The sequence below is a fragment of the Archocentrus centrarchus genome, chromosome 19 (genome assembly GCF_007364275.1).
Source record: "Archocentrus centrarchus isolate MPI-CPG fArcCen1 chromosome 19, fArcCen1, whole genome shotgun sequence".
Classification (NCBI taxonomy): Eukaryota; Metazoa; Chordata; class Actinopteri; order Cichliformes; family Cichlidae; genus Archocentrus; species Archocentrus centrarchus.
Genome location: NC_044364.1, coordinates 10,141,454 through 10,165,418, shown reverse-complemented (window position 1 = coordinate 10,165,418; position 23,965 = coordinate 10,141,454). Strand labels below are relative to the sequence as shown.

At 40.2% G+C, this 23,965-nt stretch overlaps 3 protein-coding genes across 5 annotated transcripts; all 3 read left to right on the top strand.

Moving 5' to 3' along the window:
• The first annotated feature begins 4,085 nt into the window (after positions 1-4,085).
• cabp5a (calcium binding protein 5a) lies at positions 4,086-6,332 on the top strand. The gene is made up of 7 exons (XM_030754827.1): positions 4,086-4,280; positions 4,550-4,599; positions 4,872-4,902; positions 5,043-5,186; positions 5,321-5,430; positions 5,540-5,687; positions 5,773-6,332. The coding sequence occupies exons 1-7, from the start codon at positions 4,241-4,243 to the stop codon at positions 5,799-5,801; spliced, it is 552 nt and encodes a 183-aa protein (XP_030610687.1). The 5' UTR covers positions 4,086-4,240; the 3' UTR covers positions 5,802-6,332.
• Positions 6,333-8,809: 2,477 nt separating this feature from the next.
• On the top strand, positions 8,810-14,106 carry nif3l1 (NIF3 NGG1 interacting factor 3-like 1 (S. cerevisiae)). 3 transcript variants are annotated; one of them, XM_030755139.1, is made up of 7 exons: positions 8,810-8,865; positions 10,529-11,133; positions 11,262-11,418; positions 11,940-12,063; positions 12,226-12,364; positions 13,187-13,270; positions 13,666-14,106. In XM_030755139.1, exons 2-7 carry the CDS (start codon positions 10,539-10,541, stop codon positions 13,848-13,850), a joined length of 1,284 nt encoding a protein of 427 aa, XP_030610999.1. In that variant the 5' UTR covers positions 8,810-8,865; positions 10,529-10,538; the 3' UTR covers positions 13,851-14,106. The 3 variants fall into 3 exon arrangements, with proteins under 3 accessions (XP_030610999.1, XP_030611000.1, XP_030611001.1); XM_030755140.1 differs by having other exon boundaries at positions 8,831-8,953; XM_030755141.1 differs by lacking the exon at positions 8,810-8,865 and adding an exon at positions 9,142-9,257.
• Positions 14,107-19,012: 4,906 nt separating this feature from the next.
• On the top strand, positions 19,013-23,002 carry tbx6 (T-box transcription factor 6). The gene is made up of 8 exons (XM_030755767.1): positions 19,013-19,082; positions 19,690-19,912; positions 20,244-20,511; positions 20,600-20,743; positions 20,908-20,978; positions 21,069-21,127; positions 21,251-21,530; positions 21,769-23,002. The coding sequence occupies exons 1-8, from the start codon at positions 19,013-19,015 to the stop codon at positions 23,000-23,002; spliced, it is 2,349 nt and encodes a 782-aa protein (XP_030611627.1).
• The last annotated feature ends 963 nt before the right edge of the window (positions 23,003-23,965 follow it).

Below are 23,965 nucleotides of genomic sequence, written 5' to 3'. Positions count from 1 at the left end.
TTGCCAGTGTGTAGGGGTAGATCTTACTCTGTGACTATTAACTGAGATTTTTTTTTCCACATCTCTTTTCATGTAAATGGATTTTGTTGTTTTCCTTCATTCAACCTGATTTGATTTCAGATGATGTCTGCACGCATCGACACGTCATCGCAATCATACATATGGCTTGTTTGGCATGGCATTTGCTCTCTTAATCCACTCAGTATAATCTGTGTTGTGCATTTTTAGATGATGCAGCGTGCGCGCGCACACACACACACACACACACACACGCGCGCGCACACACACACACACACACACACACACACACACACACACACACACACACACACACACACAAAGCAGACAAAAGAAACATTTTTTCCATGAACCTTTGTGTGTTACTATTCTCAGAGGCTGGTCAGGCTGAGACACACTGAAAAATAACTTTCTTATTACAGGACAACAGAGCTGAGGGGTCGCCCTTATAGGATTTTGACTGTGGCATTAAAATCATCTTAGTCGTATTATTAATCGAATAATATAACATATTTTTCATCAACCTCCAGCTCCTATCGCTGTGATGTTTCTCTTATTTGCAAACCTATAGCCTATGAATCTGTCTCCACTCAGCCTTTTCTCCCCCTTATCATTTTTTTAAAATTCAAACTCTCCTCACCCATATACCTCCTGCCCTCCCCTCCACAGACATCTTTTTGCAGCCGCGGATGTGGTCTTGCATAACTCCTCAGCTGGCCCACTGCTGCAACGAAAAAAGATAATAAATCATTATTGGTTCCTGTTGCATTGCCCAGCAGATTATGCTTCTTATGCAAACAGATTTTTGATGAATTTACATAACAGGAAGGCATGCAAAGGGAAAATGGTCAGGAGAAGAGGACACGCACACCAAAGAGACCCAGTGCTTTAGTGTTTCAGCTGAACTGGGTGTCAGACTAAACATTTACTTCATTTTTGTAGAACACTCACCCCAAGCTGTAAAGGGAAAGAACAGAGAAACTGAGAAAAACATCATATTTGTCCCATAATTTAAAACATTGAAATTTCCTGTTCACAGCTTGCTTACAGTGAAAAAGAGACATTTTGAATAATTTGTGAATATTTATACTGTGAAAAAAACTCAGTGCATTGTTATTTATATACAAGACATTTATGGTTATACAGGCTGTCTACAGTGTTAAGGTTTTCTGTTATTCTGTTAAACACTATCTGTTATTTATCTACAGCAGAGCAATTGCAAATAAATGCATGCAATAATACCCCAAATTTGTCTTGCTATTTAAAAAAATTATCATTTCATTTATATTGACCTAGAAAAAACATTTGTGTCAATACTAAACCTACAGAAATGCTAACAAGAGTGTTAATAATGTGCTAAACACATTTTAAGTGTATTGTTTGTAAAAAAAACAACAAACAGATTTTTCCTGATGGGTTTGTGGCCTTAGTGGCCAGGGGTAGGTCTTAATGAATACAACGCGATGTTTATTTTGTAAATTATGGTCCTCAATAGAGCCAAAAAGGAGGATGAAGCTGGGTATGCTTTAGGGCAGGGCAAGAAATAACCAGAATTCTTCAACCAGAAAGAAAAAAACAAACAAAAAAGTGTTCATTAGGTTTGCAATTTAAATCTTACTAAGTTTAACTTTTATTTTATTTCTATTTTTCTCATGACACTGTTATACTTATTTAGAGCCTGCAGTAACTTATGTCATAATTAAAAAAAAAAAATGCCAAGGATATGAAGGCGCAAAAAACAGTTCATTATAAAAAAAATAAAATAAAAGCATATCTCTGAATCTAGTATGGTGGGTCCACAGTTGCCTAACAAGTAAAAGATGTGCGGTTTGATCCTCTGAGAAGCCACAAATCTGTTTCGGGATGCATCAAATCAAACGTGGAGCTACCTGCTGTGACGACCACTTGTGAATAAGGAAGCGGCTGAAAGTAGCTTTACTTCATCTCTGAAAATATTTTGAGATTTGGTAAAATTATAACAGCATCAGGGAGTTTCAAGATAGTAGTATAAAAAATAAAAGAGAAATCTCAAAGAGCTCTAAATGTGATTAAGAGGTGTATTTTCTAATTTCCAAATTCAGTCTGGTTTCAGATATTTAAAAGTGTCATTAAGTGCTGCGTGGAAATAAAGTGTGATGTTTGTACCTGCTGGGACAAACACCAACACCCACAGATACATTTTTACAGAGACACAGAAACAGAGGGTTAGGCAGATACTCACTGATAATATTCAAAAGAGGGCAGACAACCCCCCGTTTTCAAACCCTTAAACCCAAGAGCTGAGCCCAAAAAAGGATGCTGTGTGTCAATTAGTGCTAAACTAACTGCCATCTCTGAGACACACTCTGGCCCCTCACACAAGAACAATGTAGTCCAAACAGCAATGAATACAATTTAAAGAAACCAATAGTTTTTGGCCTTACAAATAGATTATGAATTGGCAGCATATCTCTTTACAAATACAGAGTCAGTGACCACAAACTGGCAAAAAAAGAACATAAAATAAAAGCTATTTTAAACCTTTGTATTGAGTATTAACCTCAAACACAGTCATAAATCCCTTTTTTCATTCAAATGTAACAAATACTTATGCAGATTATCACACAGTGGGATAATAGCTGTAATCGGCCTGCGACTCTTTAATACTTCAAAAATCTGTTCCACTCTGATGTCTTTGAAAATAATCGGGGCTAAAACAGCCGAGAGAGGAGCCAAATGACCATCTACTCTGTTACTGTGTCCCTACCTATATAGCCTATACTGAAAAAACAAACACATTATTACAAAAATATTAAACATGCAATATGTCTGTGTAGCTTCTCAGCCATGATCGTCTCAAGAGGTTGAAAAAAGGCAACTGGACTTTTTGAAGACGTTTGACCTCTCATCCTGTTCTAAAACCAAAAGGTGAAGTGTCCCAGGTATTTAAACCTTATTGGGGGTTGTCCCCTTTGGAGGTGGTAGCTGATCCAGTACATGTGTCATCACATGAGCCAAGGTGTGAAAAAAAAGTTGTGGGTTATTACCACCAGAGGTTTCAGGTGAAACCACTGTGAGACCTTGGCCCACCCTACCATGTGACCTATTGAGGTCACCTGAAATAAGGTGTGAGTGGCTATACTTCTGCACCTAAAGGACAAAGGACACTCTTTTGAGGGTATCATTGTTTACATTTTGGACAGATGTTTGAAAGAGGAGTAAAAGAGGCCACCTATGTCCACTGTGAATGACCATCATTAAACAGAGGTGTTGTCTTACAGCACCATCTGTCAGCCACCTACAATGCAGTCCTGAGGTCCCTTCCCAGGCGCCTCAGCCCCCACTCACACCTTACGGCAAAAAGCAAATCATTTAATAAAATAAAGCAAGCAAAACAAACTAACAAATAAACAGATAAAACATAGCTACAAAAAAAAATTAGAACCAAAAACTTAAAGAGGTTAATGAAGAGAAAATATAACGCTTTATATTTCTCAGCCAATTTGTTAATCGGTTAATAATTCTATACAGAAAAAAAACTATTCTGATTAAAAAAATATTTGGTTTCAAATGCAGATATGTCACATTTCCCTGTTTTTATAACACTAACATTTTTTAAATTAGAAAGTAGATGTCCCTTCAGGCTCATGAAGAGTATGTAAAGTATTTTCTGACAAAAAAAATTAATATTATATGTTAAATGGCAAAAAAGTAGGTGTGATTTGTAGACCTAGTTCTTTTATAATGTATTTAAAACACCTACTCATAATGGTAGACTTGTGTTGCATCTGTTGAATAAAACATGAGTGAATAGGAGCAGGTACTGTAATTACTTCACTGTGAAGAAAATAACCTGTAAACTAACTTCATCATATCGTATTTCTTCACTCAGCTGTGGGTTCAGATAGTGGTAACATTTGTGATGTCACCACTCTGCAGGAAACCAGGGCATCATCTCCTTCATCCATGATCCTGCTATCCTCCGCTCACACCGCTGACTCCTCCCCACAACTGTGGATGCAGACACACACACACACACACACACAAACACACACACACACACACCCTCATACAATTTCCAAGCATCCTGGCAGTCTGGACACAGAGGGTCGCAGCACGCTGAGAGGCACAAGCTGGTGTGATTGATCAGAGATAGCACTTAGACTGAGGAACAGAAGGAAGGCAGGGTGCTTTTTACACCGCACAGGTCAGCTGCAGAGTCTCAGCTCCAGAGAGCTTATGTATGATGCGTTTGGCTGACAAGCAGACATCATCTGAGGAAGGTAATATTTCTTCAAAACTTTATTATTTAGATAGTAGCAACACTCAGTAAATTTTTAAGGAAATTATGTAAATAATATGTTTGATTCTTCAGATAACCACACAGTTTAAAATACAGCAAAAGTTTATTGGACTAATTAGCATGTTAATAGATTTTTTTCAGCAGCAGTGTCTTCCAGTGGCAAAACCCCACCAAGCTCTATATCATGTGTCAAAAATATCAGTAATTTCCTGACATTTCATAAAAGAACGTCTATATTTCCTCTTGCAGAAATGAGCTTGGGGGCAGCGTGCATTTTCTTGCGGGGAGGGAAAAACATTGTAAGTACTGTGCTGATATTTTCAAACTGCTTTGAAAGGCTTATTGGCTCCTAACCCGCCTTTCTTTTTTGTAGAAAATTCTGTATAACGAAGTCTAAAAATTAATATTCACGTTTTTTTTATTGTGTGGAGAATGAGTCAGTATCTACTTTTCTTTTTCTGTATGTTCATATTGTGACAACTCTTGTACTCATAAGTAGTTATAAAGCCCAGCATTTGTTCATAATGTTCATATTACACTGAGCTTAAGTAATTATTCTTTCTTTGTGCAGACAAGAGAACTGGCTGATGATGAGATTGATGGTAATTAGTTATCTTCTCAATTTTTTGTTGATTAACTCATTTTTTTGATCTATACATGACTTGGAGGTTTTTACACTTTGTGCATTTCATACAATCACTTTTGTTTTGTTTTTTTTACTTTTTACTTGACACCTCTGCAGAGCTGCGCGATGCATTCAATGAGTTTGATAAAGACAAGGACGGGCTGATCAGCTGTAAGGATCTGGGCAACCTGATGAGGACAATGGGTTATATGCCCACTGAGATGGAGCTGATTGAGCTGAGCCAAAATATCAACATGAACCGTGAGTACTTGCTAAAATAATAGGCTTTAAAAGTTGAATTTGTTGAAGAATTACATGGTTAGTGGCTGATTTTATTATTTTAATCTAGATTTGATGAAAAGCAGAAAAGACATGTCAAACTTTTTTCCCTCCAGTCGGTGGCAGAGTCGACTTTGACGACTTTGTGGATTTAATGGCCCCCAAACTCCTGGCCGAGACGTCTGGAATGATCGGTATGAAGGAGCTGAAAGATGCCTTTAAAGAGGTGAGAGGGAAGCGCTTTTTCTGAAACTTTACAGCCACTGGCTCACTTCAAATGAAGATGCTTTGTCATAAGGTTGTGAATAAAAGTTGTTTCTTGCTGCTCTGGTTAGTTTGACATGGACGGAGATGGAGAGATCACAACGGAGGAACTGCGATCAGCCATGATGAAGCTGATGGGAGAGCACATGAGCCGGAGAGAAATCGATGCTATAGTGAAAGAGGCTGATGACAACGGGGATGGCACAGTAGATTTTGAAGGTACAAACTGTCTTTCACCAACGTCAGTAAGAGTAAAAGTGCAGTAAAGTGAAGTAACTGATCCACATCTTTTTCTCGTTTGCAGAATTTGTCAGAATGATGTCCCATCAATGACAGCTGAGGACAATGCCAGTCAGAAACATTTATTGGCACCTCTACAGACATGCACTAACATCAACGCTATTCTTTTCTGAACTTGAAAATGCAACAAAAACACACACACAAAAAATGGGAAAATTAGCTCAAAACAAGCAATATCAGGCTGATCTCAGAGTGGATTTTATAGCTATGCAAAAAATGACAATTTGTAATGATTTTTTAATGTAAGAGTGCTAAAAAAGAGAGCTTTGTTGTTTTGTTTGATAATGTATACTATATACACTGGAAGCCTATTTTGAATTGACTTATTGACTTGGAGTTGTTTGTATATTTTTATTGGTTTTGAATTGCATCATTCTCATTTAAACAAAGTTACAATACAAAGTAGGATATAAAGTTAAGCTACTGCTATACTTATACTGAATTAACCTGAGCTCGTTGTATTAAGTAATCTGTAACTAACTTCCAACAAGTGAAGTGGTACTGGGGGTCTGCCTTCTTTGGCAAAGCACAAAATAAAACATCTGTCTGTACATCTGTAAAGGATTCAGGAGTATTTGTAGAACATCAAAGTTCTGACCTGAAAGAAACCCATGGACACAGTAACACTGTATTAATATATCTGACATGTCAAGTCGCTGATTAAAATGTAGAACATGAAACTTTTTGCATAATAACATGCTAATAATACGCAATGACTTAATGTAGGAAAGAAGAGATTTGGACCTGAGAGACCTCATGGATGCTGCTCGACTCTGGATAATTGGAGTATTCAATAAATGCTTAAGAACACTAAGAGATTGTGCCACCAAAAACAGGCACTGATTCTTCTAAAGTATCAAAATTAGGTTATTGTGACCCACACATAAGAAATTTAAAGGTATTAAATCCAGATAAAAAGGCGGGGACAGGCAGGTCATGTCCCAGAACTTGTCCTTTTAGAGAAACAGTCTGAGCCATTATTTAAGGTTAATACTCTGCCTAAGTTTTGAACTTCATGGAAATATGGACACAAACACAGAGAGGAGCTTAAAAGTATTAAAGCGTATTATAACCCCGTGACCATTAAAAAAAACAGAAATTGTTGTGAAATTTGTGGCACGTGAAGACTTCCTTGTTTTGTTTTTTTAACCTATGGACTGAATTTTTCATGTGGTTTATCCTCAATAATTGTGTCATACTTGATCCAAAGCCAGCACAGCTGAGATTAAATATTGGGGCTGAATTCAGGGATGTGGTATGGGACACACTGTACTCATTCGGGGAACTCCAGCCAGGCAGATGTTACTGCACGACAAACTGGGCACAGCCTCAAACAGACAGACAACAGATGGGGTGTGAGAGCTTATGGCACCAATGAACAGAAGTGAAGTGATTCTCTCTGTGAGCCTAACTACTAAACACACATCTGTGATTGGTACTCCACAAATTGGATGCGAGGGGTGAGCGCTCTGCCCGTACGCTTAATGGATAAGTAACAAATTATATGGTCTTTTATTATTTTTAATATGATTTTTAAGTGGATGCCCTTTTGTGTGGATGGAAACTCAAAGAGGCATTGAGACAAAAAGTTATTTAGGAAAGATTTCACTACTATTAATGGCACTCTAATGTAAGTGAGCGTGTTTGAAGAGAGGGCTACATTTAACCTTGGAGATGTAGTGCCAAGTGAGGCTGATGAGTCCAGAGGAAGAATCCGATGATGTAACGCTCACTGGCCGGCCTTTGCCCTGATCCTTTCTGATCCCTCTAACATCCAGCATCAACCTTTATTGCATTAATCCTCAACAATCTCTCTCTCGGTTGCTCCCAGACTCAATTCTGTTGGAGCCTGTAAACCCGGTGACTTCTTCTCAGCCAGATCCAATAAAAAAAAAATTGCCATTTTGACTTATTGTACTGATAGCCTCTTCCCCGGGCAGATTTCATTTGTTTAATCTTTCTGAGAAGAGCTGGGTATCTGCTACTGGACCACCTTTCCTGTGAGAGTAAATACAGCTTATCAAAGTCACCCAGTCTTTGCTTGCTCACATTAATCTGTGAATTTGTTTTTTAACATTGTTTACAAACAATATTACATAACACCAGTGGTGTAAACACCGTAAAGCTTCTTGTTTAAAAACACTAAGTCGGACCATGATGACTTGTGTAATGCCGTTTTTCTTAACTGGCTCTGTGGGATGCTCAGGTGCTTTTATTATTCACAGTACTCCAACTACTATAAATACTTTTGCTATTATGTTGTCATTTGTATTACCTTAACAGAAAACTAAAGCACTTAGTGGAACAGGAGAAGTGGGTGGATGAGGGAATTTTGTGTGTTTCAGTCTTACTGACATGAGACCTTAATACAGAGCTCAGTTAGCTGCTTCAGCCTCATTGAATTAACTTCAACTTTTAGGCTTCTATATGCAAAATTTCCACAAGTTGTGGTCATGTCAAGTACATACTGTGGTTAACCAGTGAATATATATATATAAAAACAGATAAATATATACATATAAACATGATGTACATTGGGTAAGTATTGCACATTGGTGAATGAATATTGCAAAGTATAGGAGTGATAGATGATGCACCTTTCATGAGTAGAGGATATTGCTCAGTATGAAAAGTTACACTACTGTCTCTTTGAGGAGTTTTATCCCCCCCCCCCCCCCCCCCCCAAAAAAAAAAACCCAAAAAAAACAAAAAAACAAAAAGTATACAAATATAAATAACCACATACATAACATCATACAAATATGATTTTGCAAGCTTCATTGTTATTTGCATTTCAAACACTGATTTCTGTGTTAGTCCGCTATGGGGACAAAGTATGTTTTCATTGCTTTGGACACCGCCGTTCCTTTTAGGAAATTAGTATAAAGCTGTCCTTGTTATATGTTTAATAATTCGGCAAAGTAAGTGTGTAATTTCTAAGTAGACGTTAAATTTATCTGGGAACCACGACCTGGTGATTAAAATATTGCTCATATAAAGCTACAGCATTGTAATTAGAAAGTAGCCCAAAATAGTTAATAACCCCTGCGCACTGTCGTGGACGGAAGCCGAAAGGGGACAGCCTGTGACTTCTGTAGTAAGTACAGCTACTGTCACTCCACCAGCAATGCATTTAGCTAAAATCTGTAGTATTATTAGTTTTCATCCGTGAAAGGCAAGCGACAGTAAGTTGAGTCATGCACATATTTATAAACTGATGCTGTGCCATTAAAGGACGGTTTAGTGTGTAGCTAATGGCAGGTAGCTAGCGCTGCTGTTAGCTGCATGCTCGGCAGCAGTTAGTACTGTCACAGCTCATAGCTGCTGTTCATGTTAAATCTATGAGTAATGTTTGTAATAATCATAAAGTCCATATGTGTGACTTTAACTAAACGTTTGGTTTAGGCCTCAGAAATGTACGGAAACACTATAAGAACCCCATCTGTGTGCATTTGTTGCTGACTGCTTTGATTGGAGTCCTTAAGTGAGGTAGAAACAACCCAAGAACTATGTGTGTACTCTGCTGTGTATATATTTCACATGAAATGTAAATGCTGCAATTTGAAAAAGTCCATCCAGTTTTTTTTTTTGTTTGTTTTTTTTCTTTTAAACATGTCAGACATTCAACGTGTGTCAGATAAACCAGGCAAGCTGCACAGGCTGAGAGAATAGACTCCGCATAGTAAATGTTTATTTAGGAAAATCGGTAGAATACTGATGACATACCGGTGGTGGTATAGAGATGTCTAGGAGAGAAGGCAGACTTTTTAACCAGATTGTTTAACACAATCTTGAAGAGTGAGAAGATGCCTGAAGAATGGAGAAGAAGTGTGCTAGTATTGATAATATAAGAAGCGAGGTGATCAGGGAACAGCAGTATGGTTTCATGCCGAGAAAGAGCACTGCAGATGAGATGTTTGCTTTGAGAATGCAGAGGCATGCTCTGGAGAGAAGGGGAATGAAAGTCAGTAGGAGCAAGACAAAATGCATGTGTGTGTGAATGAGACCTGAAAATGTGAAGATGCATGGAGTAGATAGTGAAGGTAGATAAATTTAAATACCTGGGGTCAACCATCCAAAGCAATGGACAGTGCACAAGAAAGGTGAAGAAGAGAGTGCAGGCAGGATGGAGCAGGTGGAGATGAGTGTCGGGTGATTTTTGACAGAAGGATAGCAGCAAGAGTGAAAGGTTTACAAGACGGTAGTGAGACCTGCTGTGATGCATGGTTTGGAGACCGTGACACTGACAAAAAGACAGGAAGCAGAGCTGGAGTTGGGAGAGTTTACGGTGTTAATATTTTTGTTGAGTGGACAGAATTAGAAATGAGTACATCAGAGGGACAGCTCAGGTTGAGCGGTGTGGAGACAGAGTTAGAGAGGCAAGGCTGAGATAGTTTTGGACATGTGCAGAGGAGGGACAGTGGATATATTAGACAAGCGATAGATGGAGGCAGGTAATCTGCTGTGGTGACCCCTAAAGAGAGCAGCCAAAAAGAAGAAGACGACGCAACAGTTTTTAGCTTCAGTCCTATAGAAAACCAGTCTGCAATGTGTGAATATTTGGCATTTATGATTGTTTAGTTATTAAGCAATTATCAGAATTTTTGGCTTTTTAGTTTCTGATTACATGATTAAGCAGTGAATACTTTCAGTAATTGTTGCACTTCTATGGAACAATAGACTCATGAGTGATGGCCTCTTGACTACTTATGTTATGCTGCACATTCAGCTACAGTTTGTATTTCTTTTTGTCCACACAGATCTCCCCTGATGTTGACTGGATGTAGAAACCTCTCTTGGACATTTTTCTCGCTCACCAGTAGAAGACTTTGGACTAGACGGAGTTTTAACTCACGAGCTGCTCTCTGCTCTTCAACGCTTTCATCTGTCCTTCGATCTCCCCTTTCATCAACTCACAGTCATCACTTCCTGACTAGCAGACAAATCTCAGCACACATTCCTGCATCTGTTAATTTCTCTTCAGCGCATTCAGCTCGTTCCTTCGGCCTGATGGAGTTAAAGGAAGTTCTGCAGGTTTTAGAGCAGCTTGCTCCACTGTCACTTGCTGAGTCATGGGATAATGTTGGTTTGCTGGTTGAGCCGAGCAAACCTCGGCCCGTTAAGACCATTCTGCTAACCAATGACCTCACAGACGCCGTCATGGAGGAAGCAGTTGCTGTGGGCTGTGACCTCATAATTTCGTATCACCCGCCTTTGTTTCGGCCAATCAAGCGTCTGGTTCAGAAAGACTGGAAGCAGCGACTGGCCATCCGGGCTGTGGAGGCCGGGATAGCAGTCTTTTCCCCTCACACTTCGTGGGATTGCGTAAAAGGAGGAGTGAATGACTGGCTGGTCGGAGGACTTGGTAAGAGGTCTTTTCTAAATGGAAAATGTGATGCACACACTTAAGTAACTGCATATGAGTAGACCCAGACCTTTGTTTTATTCTCACCACTTTTTTTTCCATCTCTGGTGTCTGTCTTTGACCCTCAGGCAGCGGTCAGGTGTCGGTGTTGAGTCAGGCACTCGGTGGCGCCTCCCACAGTCACAAACTGGAATTCATGGTCAGCAATGCAGAGGAACTACACATTATAATGGAGGAACTGAAGGCTTGTGATGGTGGAACGATCCTACAGCATTCAGGCAGCAGGTTGGGTTCAGACAGCGTGGATTAGCAACAAGCTTCAATTTTAAGGACCATTTTGATGGTTTTGTCGTGTATGTGTTACATTTGCTTAATTTCTCCCAAACACACGTTCCTGTAGTGTGCATTTACCTTAAGTCAGCTTGAAATCACCTGCAGATACTTGAAAATGTCACAGATAATCCAAAGCTGCTATTATGCTGGGAAAGTAGCTACTCCGTAGTGGGAAAAGACAGAAAAAACAGACAGAAAAAGTTGCGAGTCCTCAGTTGTTGCATTGTGGAAACAGAAAAAGGGTGTACTACCTTCAGTAGTTACTAGAACTATGGAAAAGTCTCAATTTTCAAGATTCATGTGTCAGTTTTTACAATAATTAGTTTTGACAGTAATGTAATGGATATAAATCACACACTTTGATGTTTTAATTAAGAGAATCCAATTAATAATAATAGTAATTCATCAAATTATGCTTTATGTCTTTTGTTTCTTTGTACTGGCAAATGACAGTTTATGTCTCCTCATATTAGACCAGACAGCAGTGGTATCCGTGCCAGCATTACATGTTGTGACTCCGCACTGACCCCGAGTGTCCAGGCTCTGTTAGGACATAGTGCTCCCAGCCAGTCTCTCAACATCGTAAAGTTAGAGCAGGTATGGGCTGTTACAAGATTCTCAAGAACAATACAGTTATATTAGACATCTAAGAGGTCAAAAAACAGTGCTCCCTAAAAGGGAACTGGTAAAGGGTGAATAATATTATTATGATATATTTTGTTTTGTTCATAGTAACCTTTCATCTGTTACTCCCCACAGCCCCCTCTTCTGGGCCATGGCCAAGGGCGACTCAGCGTTTTGGACCAGCCAGTGACTGTGGGAACAGCCGTGCAGAAAATGAAGTCCCACTTGGGTTTGAGTTACCTCCGTTTGGCTCTGGGATCAGGGCAGACGCTGGGTGAGAGAAGAGGGGACACAAAGTAGACGATATCTGAATTCATAACAAGTTATAGTTATGGTTGTTAGTCAGATTAACTGTCCAGGGAACTGTAAATTAACAGTGGAGATTAAGAGATGAAAAGTGACTCTTAAGAAACCACCTATAATTAGAGTGGACTCTAGTTCAGCATGTCTTTGTACAAACCAAACCACTATGTTAAAATTCGATGACCATAAGTACAAATACACAGCTTATTTACAGCCCCTTTTCCAAAAAAAAGTTTAGATTGTATGTAAAATATAAAAATGTAAAATGCGCACCTGCAAATTATTTAATCCCTATAGTTACCTGAGAATCATTCAAATGTAACATATCACCTTTGGAGCACCCAGAGGAACTAGGAGAATTCACTCCACACAGAAAGTACAAAACCAATACCTAGTGTTTTTAATTCAGTTTCAGTTCAATTCAGTTTTATTTATGTAGCGCCAAATCACAACAGTCACCTCAAGGCGCTTTATATTCTTTACATCAAAAATGCCATGAGTGGGTCCTTAAAATCATCAGCCTTAAGGCTGGAATAAATAAATACTCACATATAAAGTGTGAGGTAGTAACTCAGTTTTAAATTGAACTTTATTGTATATTTTTTTTAATGAATTAAACTAAATATTGACAAAATTAACATAAGTGACAACTAGACATATTGAAAATCTCATTCAGACGGCTGTGGATGGTACTATAGTAAAGACAAAAGGCAGTTTCCTGTCTTATTACATGCAAAACTGGCTAAATATCTTTGCTTTTGAACTGTCATGTTACTGCTCTGACTTTTTTCAGAGTCCTCTGTGTGCACTGTGGCTGTGTGTGCTGGGTCAGGAGCCTCAGTACTAAATGGAGTCAAGGCGGATCTCTACGTCACTGGTAACCCAAACATCTAATGTTATTAGTTATTGGGGTGGCTGTCAAGGAGATAGAGCAGGTAATCTACCAATCAGAAGGTTGGTGGTTCGATCCCTGGGTGTGCAAGTCTGCATGCCAAAGTATCCTTGGGCAAGAGACTGAACCCCGCATGGCTCCTGATGCATTCATTGGACTGTGGCTGTGTGTGTGAATGCTAGATAGAAAGCAGTTAGACATAGAACAAAGAGCTTGTATGACTGTGTGTGAATGAGACATGCTGTATAAAGTGCTTCGAGTGCTCATGTAGAGTAGAAAAGCGCTATATAAAACCAGTCCATTTACCATTTTGTTTAAATGTGACTGGAACATCTTTATATTGCGATACCTGCAGATGGAATTATACCCTTTTTTTTCAGGAGAGATGTCCCACCATGAAGTGGTGGATGCCGTGGCGAAAGGAACCAGCGTGATCCTCAGCGACCACAGCAACAGCGAGCGAGGTTACCTGGCTGTGTTCAGGGAGCGACTCGCTGTGCGTCTTCCCGATAGTGTAACAGTGGTCCAATCGAAGGCTGACCGAGACCCTCTGGAGGTCGTCTGACTGACTCTGATTTGAAGTTGCAATAATTGGCGTGTGTGACGACTTTTCACCATTTTAATTACATGATCCAAACTGATATGTGTGACATGTTGACAAAAATACCAATTTTTACTTTATGTAAGGCTGTCTACTGGCTGTAAAATGGTAGCATAGTATTTATAAAAAAGAAAAAAAACAAGTGGTGCCTGATACTTTGATGTAAAGTGTTTTATTGATATACATTGTGGCACTTATCATGTGTCTCTGGAAGGGTCTTTGGTTGATCAAAATAGTCTATTGGCGTGTGTGATAAGACGAAATATCATCAGCGGACAGATGCAGTGAGGGCCAAAGATAAAGTGTGTAATCCGTCATCTTAATGCACGCGGCTCTTTATGCAGGGGATCTATTTACGGATGACAGTGTTTTAATCCAGATGATGTGACCTTTGCTTTCATGCAGAGAAGAATTTCAGCATCTGTGTTTTCCCTAAAATGAATAATTTCTGCTTCCTGCACATGAACAAAGTAATCCTCCTCAGATTAAAATGATTGCTGTTCCAGTACAAACGTGATGTAGGAAACTGGATTCCACCTGCTCCACAGGAAATGTTCAAACACCAGGACCAGTCTGAGTCAGCAATGAGGACTTAAAGTTACAATGCAAAGACTTTTGAATGCATCTCATAAATTCTGAAAGATAAATGAAAGTGTTAAGTTAGTTTCAACAAGCTGACCTTTTAACCTCAGTGGGCAAACAGGTGGAAATCAAACTATTTAGCACATACATGTCAAAGAGCAGGCCTTTGGTAGTGCTTAAGTGCATGTAGTCCTGCCCCCGCTTCAGTGAAGGATTAAAAACAAAACTAGTAGCAATCCTCATTATTGACTTTTACAGAGTCTTACGCCTGCACCGCCTATGACACACCTGTTCTTTCATAAAACATTAGGAGACATCACACATCTCACTGCCCCCCCCCCCCCCCCCCCCCCATCAGGGTAGTGACTTTTCTCTCAGTGTGGTGTTCACACCTCCGCTTCCTTTCAGTCTTCAGTAGCTTTTATCCCTAACAACACACAAATGGAGAAGGAAAACAACCAGAACAACATGTATACTTCACTCCTGTAAACTGACTCCAGCTGTCACTTTATAGTGCAAGCAGGTAGGTCTGAGGCCTGTCAGTTCTTGCAGGCTAAAGTTTCTTATGAAGACTCTTTATCATGTCAAGGAATTCAAGTTTAAACAAAAGCAGAATGAGGACTATATGTTGCATGCAAAGCAAAAACTGATATAAAATGATCGTGTATTTTTTACTTGAATACAAATTTTATTCTTTACAGCGAGGCGTGTCATTTATTGGAGAAAGTTTTTTCAAGATCTGATTGAAGTGCAGACTTTCAGCTTTAATTCAAGGGGGTTTTATAAAAAATGTATGCAGTAACTGTTCAGGAATTACAATTTTTTTTTAAAAACATAGTCTCATAAGTAAATGGACAAACATATGATGTTAAATATAAGGATTATTTTTAATACTTAGATGAAAGTCTTTTGCAGTCATCACCAAATGCTGCATTTCCTCACTTGGGATCCTCTACCAGGCCTTTACTGCAGCCGCCTTTGGTTGCTGCTTGTTTGTGGGACTTCAGTAACTGAAAAGCATGCTCTGTTGGGTTGATATCAGGTGATTAACTTGGCCACTTAAGAATATACAATTTCTTTCTTAGGTTGCTTTTACATTGTTCTTCAGGTCATTATCCCTTTGCACAGTGATCACTGTCCAGTCAGTTTTGCATCATGTGGCTTAATCTGAGCGGAGAGTGTAGCTCTGTACACTTGAGAGTTCATCCTGCTACTTCTATCAGCAGTCACATCATCAATAAACACTAGTGACCTTGTTCCACTGGCAGCCATGTATGCTCGTACCATAACATTGTCTCCATCACGTTTGACAGATAATTTGGTATGCTTTGGATAATGTGCTCTTTCTCACCTTCTCCATACTTTTTCTTCCCATCATTCTGGTACAAGTTAATCTTGGTTTTATCTGCCCAGAGAGTCCATTTTGGACTTGACCATATTCTCCATTTTATTAGAAAATAATATAAATTGTTAACCCTCAAATCTTTTGAAGATTAAAGAGTCTTCTTCATAGCAAATACTTATTCCAAGTACATTTAATCTTACTTGCAAATGAGCGTAATCATCCTGTGGTACTACTCAGCAAACTTCAATCAGAAGACATCGGAGCACTGAATCAATATGAAGGTCAAGTGTTTTGGGAAATACAGACGTAAGTACAAACTTACGTATAAACTTTTAGACACTCACACTTGTTTAGTGGCCAAACTGCAGCCATTGGCCAAACTGTCTTCCTTCTCCACCTAAATTCAGGGTCTGACTCCCTGCTGAGAAAGCCTAACAGGCAGCCTGCTGGGAGGAAGAAACATGCCATCAAGTCATCAAAAATCCACAGGGGACCAGCCACTAAACCCTGTAATGTATCAGAGGATTTGCATTTCTAAGAGTTGTTCATTAGAGAAAATTAGGAGAGTTAGAAAAAATATAAGTAGCTACAGACAGAAATTAGAGATAACTATGTTTAAATTATTTATTAGAGCATGCATTTCCTGGCATGAAGGGTGAACATATTAAATGTAAAAAGCAATTCCAAGGGATAATCAATAAAAGTAAATAGGTAATATTTAAAATGTGCTTATTTTCTCCTGCATACACTGCTATGCAAAAGTTTTAAGTCACCCCCTCATTTCTTTATATTTTTCTACCAAGGAGGCCGACTTTCTTATAATTTTTAAAGTGGTCTTGAGCAATAGTTCTCCAGGTGTTTGAAGGGTTTCAAAGTTTTTCTTTGAATATTGGCTGCTTTTTCACTCATTTTCAGTCCAGTCCTTGTACCTGACCATTTTCAGAGGAATGCTTCTTTTGTTTGTTAAGCCACTTAAAACCAACTGATGAATAATTCAAGCATAAAAAGCAGCTAACCCAAGAGATGAAACAGTGTTGTGTCTATACATAAAAGACAACTTTGCAAAGAACCAATTTTAAATTGTATCTTTAGGCACTTTGTTACTAGAAACCTGTCACAAAAAAAAAACACTTAATTTGTTCTCATTTCTTTAGTTGAATCTATGAAAAAATGCCAAAGATAACAGTTTGGCAGACATAAAACAGTATTTCTGCACCAACAAGGTGATTCCCACAGAGCTATTTGCTGAAAACTTTGCATACCTCAGTATTGTGTGCAGTATGCCCTTAAAAACTGAACAAGTGGCACGCCTAAAAAAACTATCTACAGCAGATGAACAGTATCTGAAAATCATGTCCTTAAGAGACAGAAAATAATCCTGCAAAGGCCTGACACAGGACCTGAGAGATGCCTCTGGCCCTTGAGTTCATCCATCTACTGAATGGTGGCTGCCAAGAAGCCACTCTTAAGAGAGGGAAATGGGGAGAAAAGGCTGAGGTATACCAAATTACACAAGAACTGGAGTGAAAATCAGTGGCAACAAGTCTGATGGAGTGATGAATCCAAATTAGAAGATTTTTGTTCAAATTGTCAGTATGTACAGAGGAGGCCAGGAGAGAGGAACAACAGTGAGTGTCTACATGTATCTGTAAAACACAGTGGAGGCTCTGTCAAGGTTTGGGCGGCATTTCAGCCAGTGGTGTTGGAGATCTTGTAAAAAAAAAAAAATAGATGACATTATGAATGCAGAAAAGTACTGTTAGGTTCGGACCACCGTTAAATAAGGAAAGACACAGAAACCCGTAGTTGATCTTTTCATCTGCAGGGAGAGTCCCTGTCAGCCAACACGCGTGTGTGTATGTCTGAGGGAGAGTCTGAACCTTCTTCCTGCTTGGCTCTTTTATTTTAGCATCACGTGAGTTTACACAAAGCTCAGGTAACAACATCACTCACGTCACATGATGTAATCATGTATGTGCATGTGTGTGTGTGTGTGTGTGTGTGTGTGTGTGTGTGTGTGTGTGTGTGTGTGTGTGTATCCTCAGGAAACAGGCTTTACCTGCTTTCCATGTGCATGTTTATGATAAACACATTGTGATACATAGAAAAACAGTTAAATGTTTATCTATTCTAACAGTACCATAAGATTTTGATCCACCAGATGGATATCTGGGAAATCTGATCAGCAGCAACTTAATTTTTCAGCACGACAATGATCCCAAACCAGCTTCCAATGCAGCACAAACATACCCGGATAGAAAAAGCACACAATGGAACACTATCAGTCATGGATTGGCCTCCCCAGAGCCCGGACCTTAACATTATTGAAGCATCGTGGGAGAACCATTCCTGAAGCCTTAAAGAGATGACAAGAAAGCTACCTAAGAGAGTTCAGGGTGTATTTAAGAATGAAGGTGGTCATACCAAATAATCACCTTTAGGCTAGTTAGGATTGTCCACACTCTGTTTTTGCCTTATATACTGCGTTTCCTTTTATGTTTGCACATGCTTTAATGAATTGCTGCACCTATTTCCAATTTTCCTAACAAAATATAAAATAAAGGGTGGTTCAAGAATGGTGTGCAGCACTGTATTTCATGCATTAATTTGTATCCTTCTTAGTGATTGTAATGTAGCATATTTTGACTTCAATATAGTTGGATAATTTACTGATTTGTGTGTAAAATATTTATGTTGGATGTATCTAGTGAGATCTTTGAAGGGGAAGACTAAAGCCTTATGAATTGTAGTGGAAAAGAATAAAGACTAGTAAATCATGTTGGTGTTTTCAGATATTGAATTAAACCCTGATTTCCTCCAATGTGACCAATGTTGTTTGTTTTTGTTGGGACAAAAAAGAGAGTTGAGGGTGAAGGGAGGAGAGACAGGGAGGCAAATGAAGAGCTACGTGAAAATTGGCCCATTTGGCCATACGTGTGAAGTCCCACACACCTATTTAACAGAGCATGCCAGCACTGCGGGCTTTTACGGAAAAAGGACAGCAGAAAGTTAGGAGCACAAAGAGAAACAGAACTCGAGCGAACATTTTAAGACGAGCTCTCCGGTTGCAACTCCTTTTTTGTTTTAGATAACAGAGGAAAATCTGTACGAGGAACAGGGGAGGCCAAAAGGAGCTGAAGAAATGTTCATTTGCTGCAGGTGAAAAGGACGAGTAAAGGGACAAAGACAGACAAGGAGTATGCTGAGCATGGAGATGTTCCCTGGTTTGGCTCTGGGACCACAAAGGATTGGAGACTGCTTTTACAGAGGTGAGGGGGAGTAAGTGCATGCATGTCTCTTTATTCCTGCATGCATGCATGCAGGAATAAAGAGACAGAACATCCATGAAAATTTGTAATTTTATACTTTTAAAAATCCTAATTTCTAATTTAGGAATTCAATATTTTCATAAATTAGAACCCAGTTCATTTCTTGCTTTTTAAGTTCTTAGACAATGAGAAATCATTGCTTCTGAAATAAAAGTTTATAAATGCCATTTAGCAAAAACAAGGGCATGACGGGCGCTTTATGCAGCAGCCAAACCAGAAATGCTACATTAAAAAAACAAACAAACAAACAAACAAACAAAAAAAACTCTTGGACTGAAAGCTGCAGTGAAGACAAGTTGAAGTTGAAGCAAGACAGAATTTATTCTTTTAGCCTTTTTTTTTTTTTATCCATCTGAAAATGTGTGAAACTGGCTTCAGATCAGGTTGAAAAAAGGTTTGCTGGTTTGTGAATGAACACTGAGTGCTTTAGCGGTTTGCACAATTGATACAATGTATTTAATTTACAGTTATACGATTAAAATATGTCCCCATATTTGGTTTATTTTAACCAGTTAAGTTTTTTTTTTTCTATCTTGGATTTGTCCAGAGCGGGAGGCACCTGTGCACATACCGCTGTTTCCACCTGCATCCGAGGTGGCTGCCAAAGCTCTGCCACGGAGGCTGCTGGCCCCTCCACCAAGTGTTCCTGTCTCCAACGAGTCTGCATCTGCAACCCAGAAAGATGAAGTCAAGATGGAGCTGGAGAACTCATCTTTATGGAAGCAGTTCAGCTCAGTGGGGACAGAGATGATCATCACAAAGAAGGGCAGGTGAGAGGATACTGTAGAATTGTGGAGTACGAATGACCACTGACTACTTATCCTTTGAAACTCACCACTCAGTTTACATCTTCTCTGCAGCTTTTTATAGTTCACCTGCAACTATCCCATTTTCTTATTTGCCTGCCACTTCTTCTGCTTTTTACCCTCTGTATTTCCTTAATGTTCCCTACCATCCCATCATGCCTCCTCACTCATTTTTAGTTCTTCCCTAATCACCCCCTCTTTGTCTGTTCTGTGTGACAAACAGGCAACCAATAAGTTCAAGTAATAAGACAACAAACAAACAACTGTGTGTTATTTTTTTATTTTTTTTTTATAGACGGATGTTTCCTGGTTTGAAGTTGAAGCTGTCAGGCCTGAATCCATCTCTCCGTTACATTCTCCTCCTGGATATTGTTCCTCTGGACAACTCCCGTTATCGTTTCCAAGGTGGCGGGTGGCAAGCTGTTGGAGCTGCAGAGGCGAGGCTACCAGACCGGGTGTTCATCCACCCAGACTCTCCTGCCACGGGCGCCCACTGGCAGAGCCGCACCATCTCATTTCACTACGCCAAGCTCACAAACAACACCCTGGACACACAGGGACATGTACGTATGCGGATTAACAGACCTAACAGGAATACAGGACATAACCTTTACTGCTGTATGTTGAGTAAATCTTTTCCTTTATTCAAAGATCATCCTACACTCTCTGCATCGATACCAGCCCAGAGTTCATGTGATAGAAGCCCGGGATGTGTTGAGGTGGGGTGGAGGACAGCACTCCTTCGTTTTCCCTGAGACCCAGTTCATCACTGTCACAGCCTATCAGAACAGCAAGGTGCCGTGATACTCCACATTCATTGTGAATTTAAGTGTTACCAAGCAGCAGAGCCACAGAGACAAACTCCTCTGATATATAAAAGATTCAGTGCATCATTAAGAAAATAATATCCAACAATGGAAGTTAAGAAAATATAAAATGTGTTTTGTGTTTATTTTCAGATCACAGAGCTTAAGATCAACTCTAACCCCTTTGCTAAGGGCTTCCGAGAGGATGGCATGAACAGCAAAAGGTAATTCACAACACAAACTGCAAATACATTCACAGACCACATTGGTGGCTTCATTGTTGTAGAGAATCTAAACTACTTTTTTCTCCATAGACAAAGAGATGCAAGACAGAAACGCAAAATAGCTGTCTTGACAGAAACTTTGGATATAGGTAAGGGGGAAAAACCAGATTTATGCCACTTTAAGTAATTTATTAAAGTAAAAAAAATTATATATAAAATTTATATTATACATTTTTTACTGTTAAACATTGCCACTCGTTTGTCTCTATCAGTGAACTGTGATCCATGCGACTCCACTGAGCTCCTGCCGCAGCCCCCAGCCTCTGGTGCAGACCTGCAGGCCCTCGCTCTCGCCTCTCTGCCTGCACTGCCTGACCCCTCTTGTGGGTTCAGACCAGAGGAGACCTCTTATCAGGACACTCTGGTTCCAGAGCAGTCGCTGGACCTCAGCCAGGAGTTTATGGCATCCCAGATGTCTGACATCAACATCACATTGGCCAATGGCATACGAGACCCAACAGGAAGTGAGAAGGCAAATAGTATGACTGAAAGGTAGGAAATAAAGGAATGTCCTTGTGTGTGCATGGTTTTTTGTAGGCATAGTTTTTGGTAGGTTTTTGTAGCAATGTCAAGACTCTACCTCTGAACAGGTGCAAAGATTCCAGCCTTTACATTAAGCTAAAATTTCTGCATCAGTTGTCTAGAGATATGTGATTATTTTTGCATTTTTTCCCCAGAAATCAGAACACTGAATTAATTAAAGCCCTTTTTTTCCCTTTCTCCTTCGTAGATCAGACATAATGCCTGAACCATCCTACAACTCCAGCTTCCCTGCAGCTCAAGCCAACTCCTCCTCTTTCCCCTCAGCTCCTCTTCCTCAGTCATCCTCCTCCTTCTCCTCCCTTCCGACTACCGACTCCTCAGATACATCCGATCATCAGCCCTTAATCTCTCCTATCAATTATCCCTCTCTTCTCTCATCCTCCTCAACGCTGTCTACCGCTTCCAACACTCCCTCACTGCAGCAGACCTCCTTTACCTTCCCCACTCCACCTCCTTCCAGCTCCTCCTCCCCACAGTCACTCCTTTCATCCTCTTCCTCCTCCACCACCTCAAACAACTACCACACTGTCCCAGAGACCATCAGCCCCCATGCTTCTGCTGATGCCTCTTTTCATGCCTCACCTTCCACATGCCAGTCAGGTCTACAGGGCCAAGTATCTGTTCATTCTCTGCTCACCCAACCCAGCCAGCAGCTACAGGCTGAACTTATCACCACTGAAAGTAATTCAACCGGTGATCAAAGTTCAGGAGCATTTCTGTATCCAAATATTGTGCCAACAAATCCCAGTCCTGCTCTGAGTACTGTTCAGCCTCTCCCCAGTCAAAACCCACCACCAGCTCTGTCTTGCTCCCTACCCATGCATGGTTCTTCCACATATTTTGCTCCTCCACCTGCTCCTCCACAAAGGCAACATCTGCCATTTTCCAATATGTCTCCCAGCCCTGGCCACCCTGCCCTGCACCTCCCAAACCTGAGCCACCAAGCCCAAGCTCCCTCCTTTGCTGCTGCTGCCTTCCCTCCCTCCTCTTTCACTTACCCACCATCCACCCTTCCTCATCCTCCTTTTCAGCCCTCCTCTTGCTTGGCTGTCGCCTCTTCTTTCCAGCAGTCTGTCACCCCTGCTGCCCCACTGCCACCAGCAGCACCCAATCCCTCTACGTCCTCTTCCACATATCCTGCTGTTGAAATCAGTGCCATTCCTCCATTCAATCCTGCTCCACCTTATCATCCAGAGATGGTACGGCACCACCCATCTCTTCTCCCTCAGCTGGATCCATCAATTCACTCCTCCACCCCTCCCTCAGCCCTCTACCCTGCCTTTAAATCCTACCCTCTTCGGCTGTGTCAGGACCCTCACCCCTCCCTCTCAGTCCCATTCAGGCACCTGTACAGACAACAACATGGCCACTCGCTCTCACAGGGGTCCTACCTGGATATGAGCACAAGAACAGTGTTTTGAAATATGGTAGCCTCATATGGACAAAATTTCTTGGTTTGATAGCGCTTTTAGGGGAATTAGTAATGTGTAGAAATTGTACCAGTGTTGTGCACTGTGTTTGTGTGTCCATGTCTTCCCAGCAATTCAGCTGACACATGAAATTGGTTCTTGTTTGTATATACTTGTTGAAGATTTTCTTTTTATATTCATTCCAGTGTGAAAAATACAATTTTTTTTCAATCTTTGTGATTCAGTCCTTTTCAACTTACATATTTTTGCTATATTTGTATCTAGCTCCAGGGACTCACCAGACATCCAGCTAAGAGTGTGGGGAGTTACTGCCAGGGTAAAGACTGGAAACTGGAAATATGATGTTAAAAAAAAATCCACCAATTACCACTACTGATTAGCAAGCTCCAGCCGTAGACTGTATGGGGGTACTCTCACAGACAATTGTTGATATGCTGTTTGGTTTTGTGCATTTTGCTCCACTAGGTCTTGTCTGTCCAAAGGACTTTGTTCCAAAAGTCTTACAGTTTATTCAGATCCAACTTTGCCAACCTAAAGTGTGCTGCCATGTTCTTTTTAGAGAGAAACTTTTTCAAGCAAGCCATCCTTGTTCAGTCTTTTCTGATTGTACTTTCATGAACTTTAACATTTAACGTGCTAACTGAGGCAAGACACAGCTCTTGGGATTTTTTTGGAGTTTCTCTGAGCGTTGTACAGTCTGACCTTGGGGTGAATTCGCTGCAATGTCCACTCCTGGGGAGATGGCCTTTAAACCCTTCCCAGACTGATGAGCACCAACAATCACATCACTGTATTCTGTTAACACTCGCCTGAATGCTCCAGACCAGTAAATTACCAACCTTCTGATTTTATAGATGTCCTCAGACTTGCTGATGATAAGTTACAGGACTGCACAGAGTCGAGTGAAAGCTTTCTCTTTCACATGACTGTACCTCAAAATTACCAGGAAGAAAA

What these genes read in the sequence shown, in the direction of transcription:
- cabp5a (XM_030754827.1), top strand. Translation starts at nt 4,241, where the DNA reads ATGATGCGTTTGGCTGACAAGCAGACATCATCTGAGGAAG. An exon ending in CCAAAATATCAACATGAACC is followed by an intron (nt 5,187 to 5,320) that starts GTGAGTACTTGC and finishes TTTTCCCTCCAG; the next exon opens with TCGGTGGCAGAGTCGACTTT. An exon ending in TGGCACAGTAGATTTTGAAG is followed by an intron (nt 5,688 to 5,772) that starts GTACAAACTGTC and finishes TCTCGTTTGCAG; the next exon opens with AATTTGTCAGAATGATGTCC.
- nif3l1 (XM_030755139.1), top strand. Translation starts at nt 10,539, where the DNA reads ATGTTGACTGGATGTAGAAACCTCTCTTGGACATTTTTCTCGCTCACC. An exon ending in CTACAGCATTCAGGCAGCAG is followed by an intron (nt 11,419 to 11,939) that starts GTTGGGTTCAGA and finishes TCCTCATATTAG; the next exon opens with ACCAGACAGCAGTGGTATCC. An exon ending in GGCGGATCTCTACGTCACTG is followed by an intron (nt 13,271 to 13,665) that starts GTAACCCAAACA and finishes CTTTTTTTTCAG; the next exon opens with GAGAGATGTCCCACCATGAA.
- tbx6 (XM_030755767.1), top strand. Translation starts at nt 19,013, where the DNA reads ATGCTGAGCATGGAGATGTTCCCTGGTTTGGCTCTGGGACCACAAAGG. An exon ending in CAGCCTATCAGAACAGCAAG is followed by an intron (nt 20,744 to 20,907) that starts GTGCCGTGATAC and finishes GTTTATTTTCAG; the next exon opens with ATCACAGAGCTTAAGATCAA. An exon ending in GCAAATAGTATGACTGAAAG is followed by an intron (nt 21,531 to 21,768) that starts GTAGGAAATAAA and finishes TCTCCTTCGTAG; the next exon opens with ATCAGACATAATGCCTGAAC.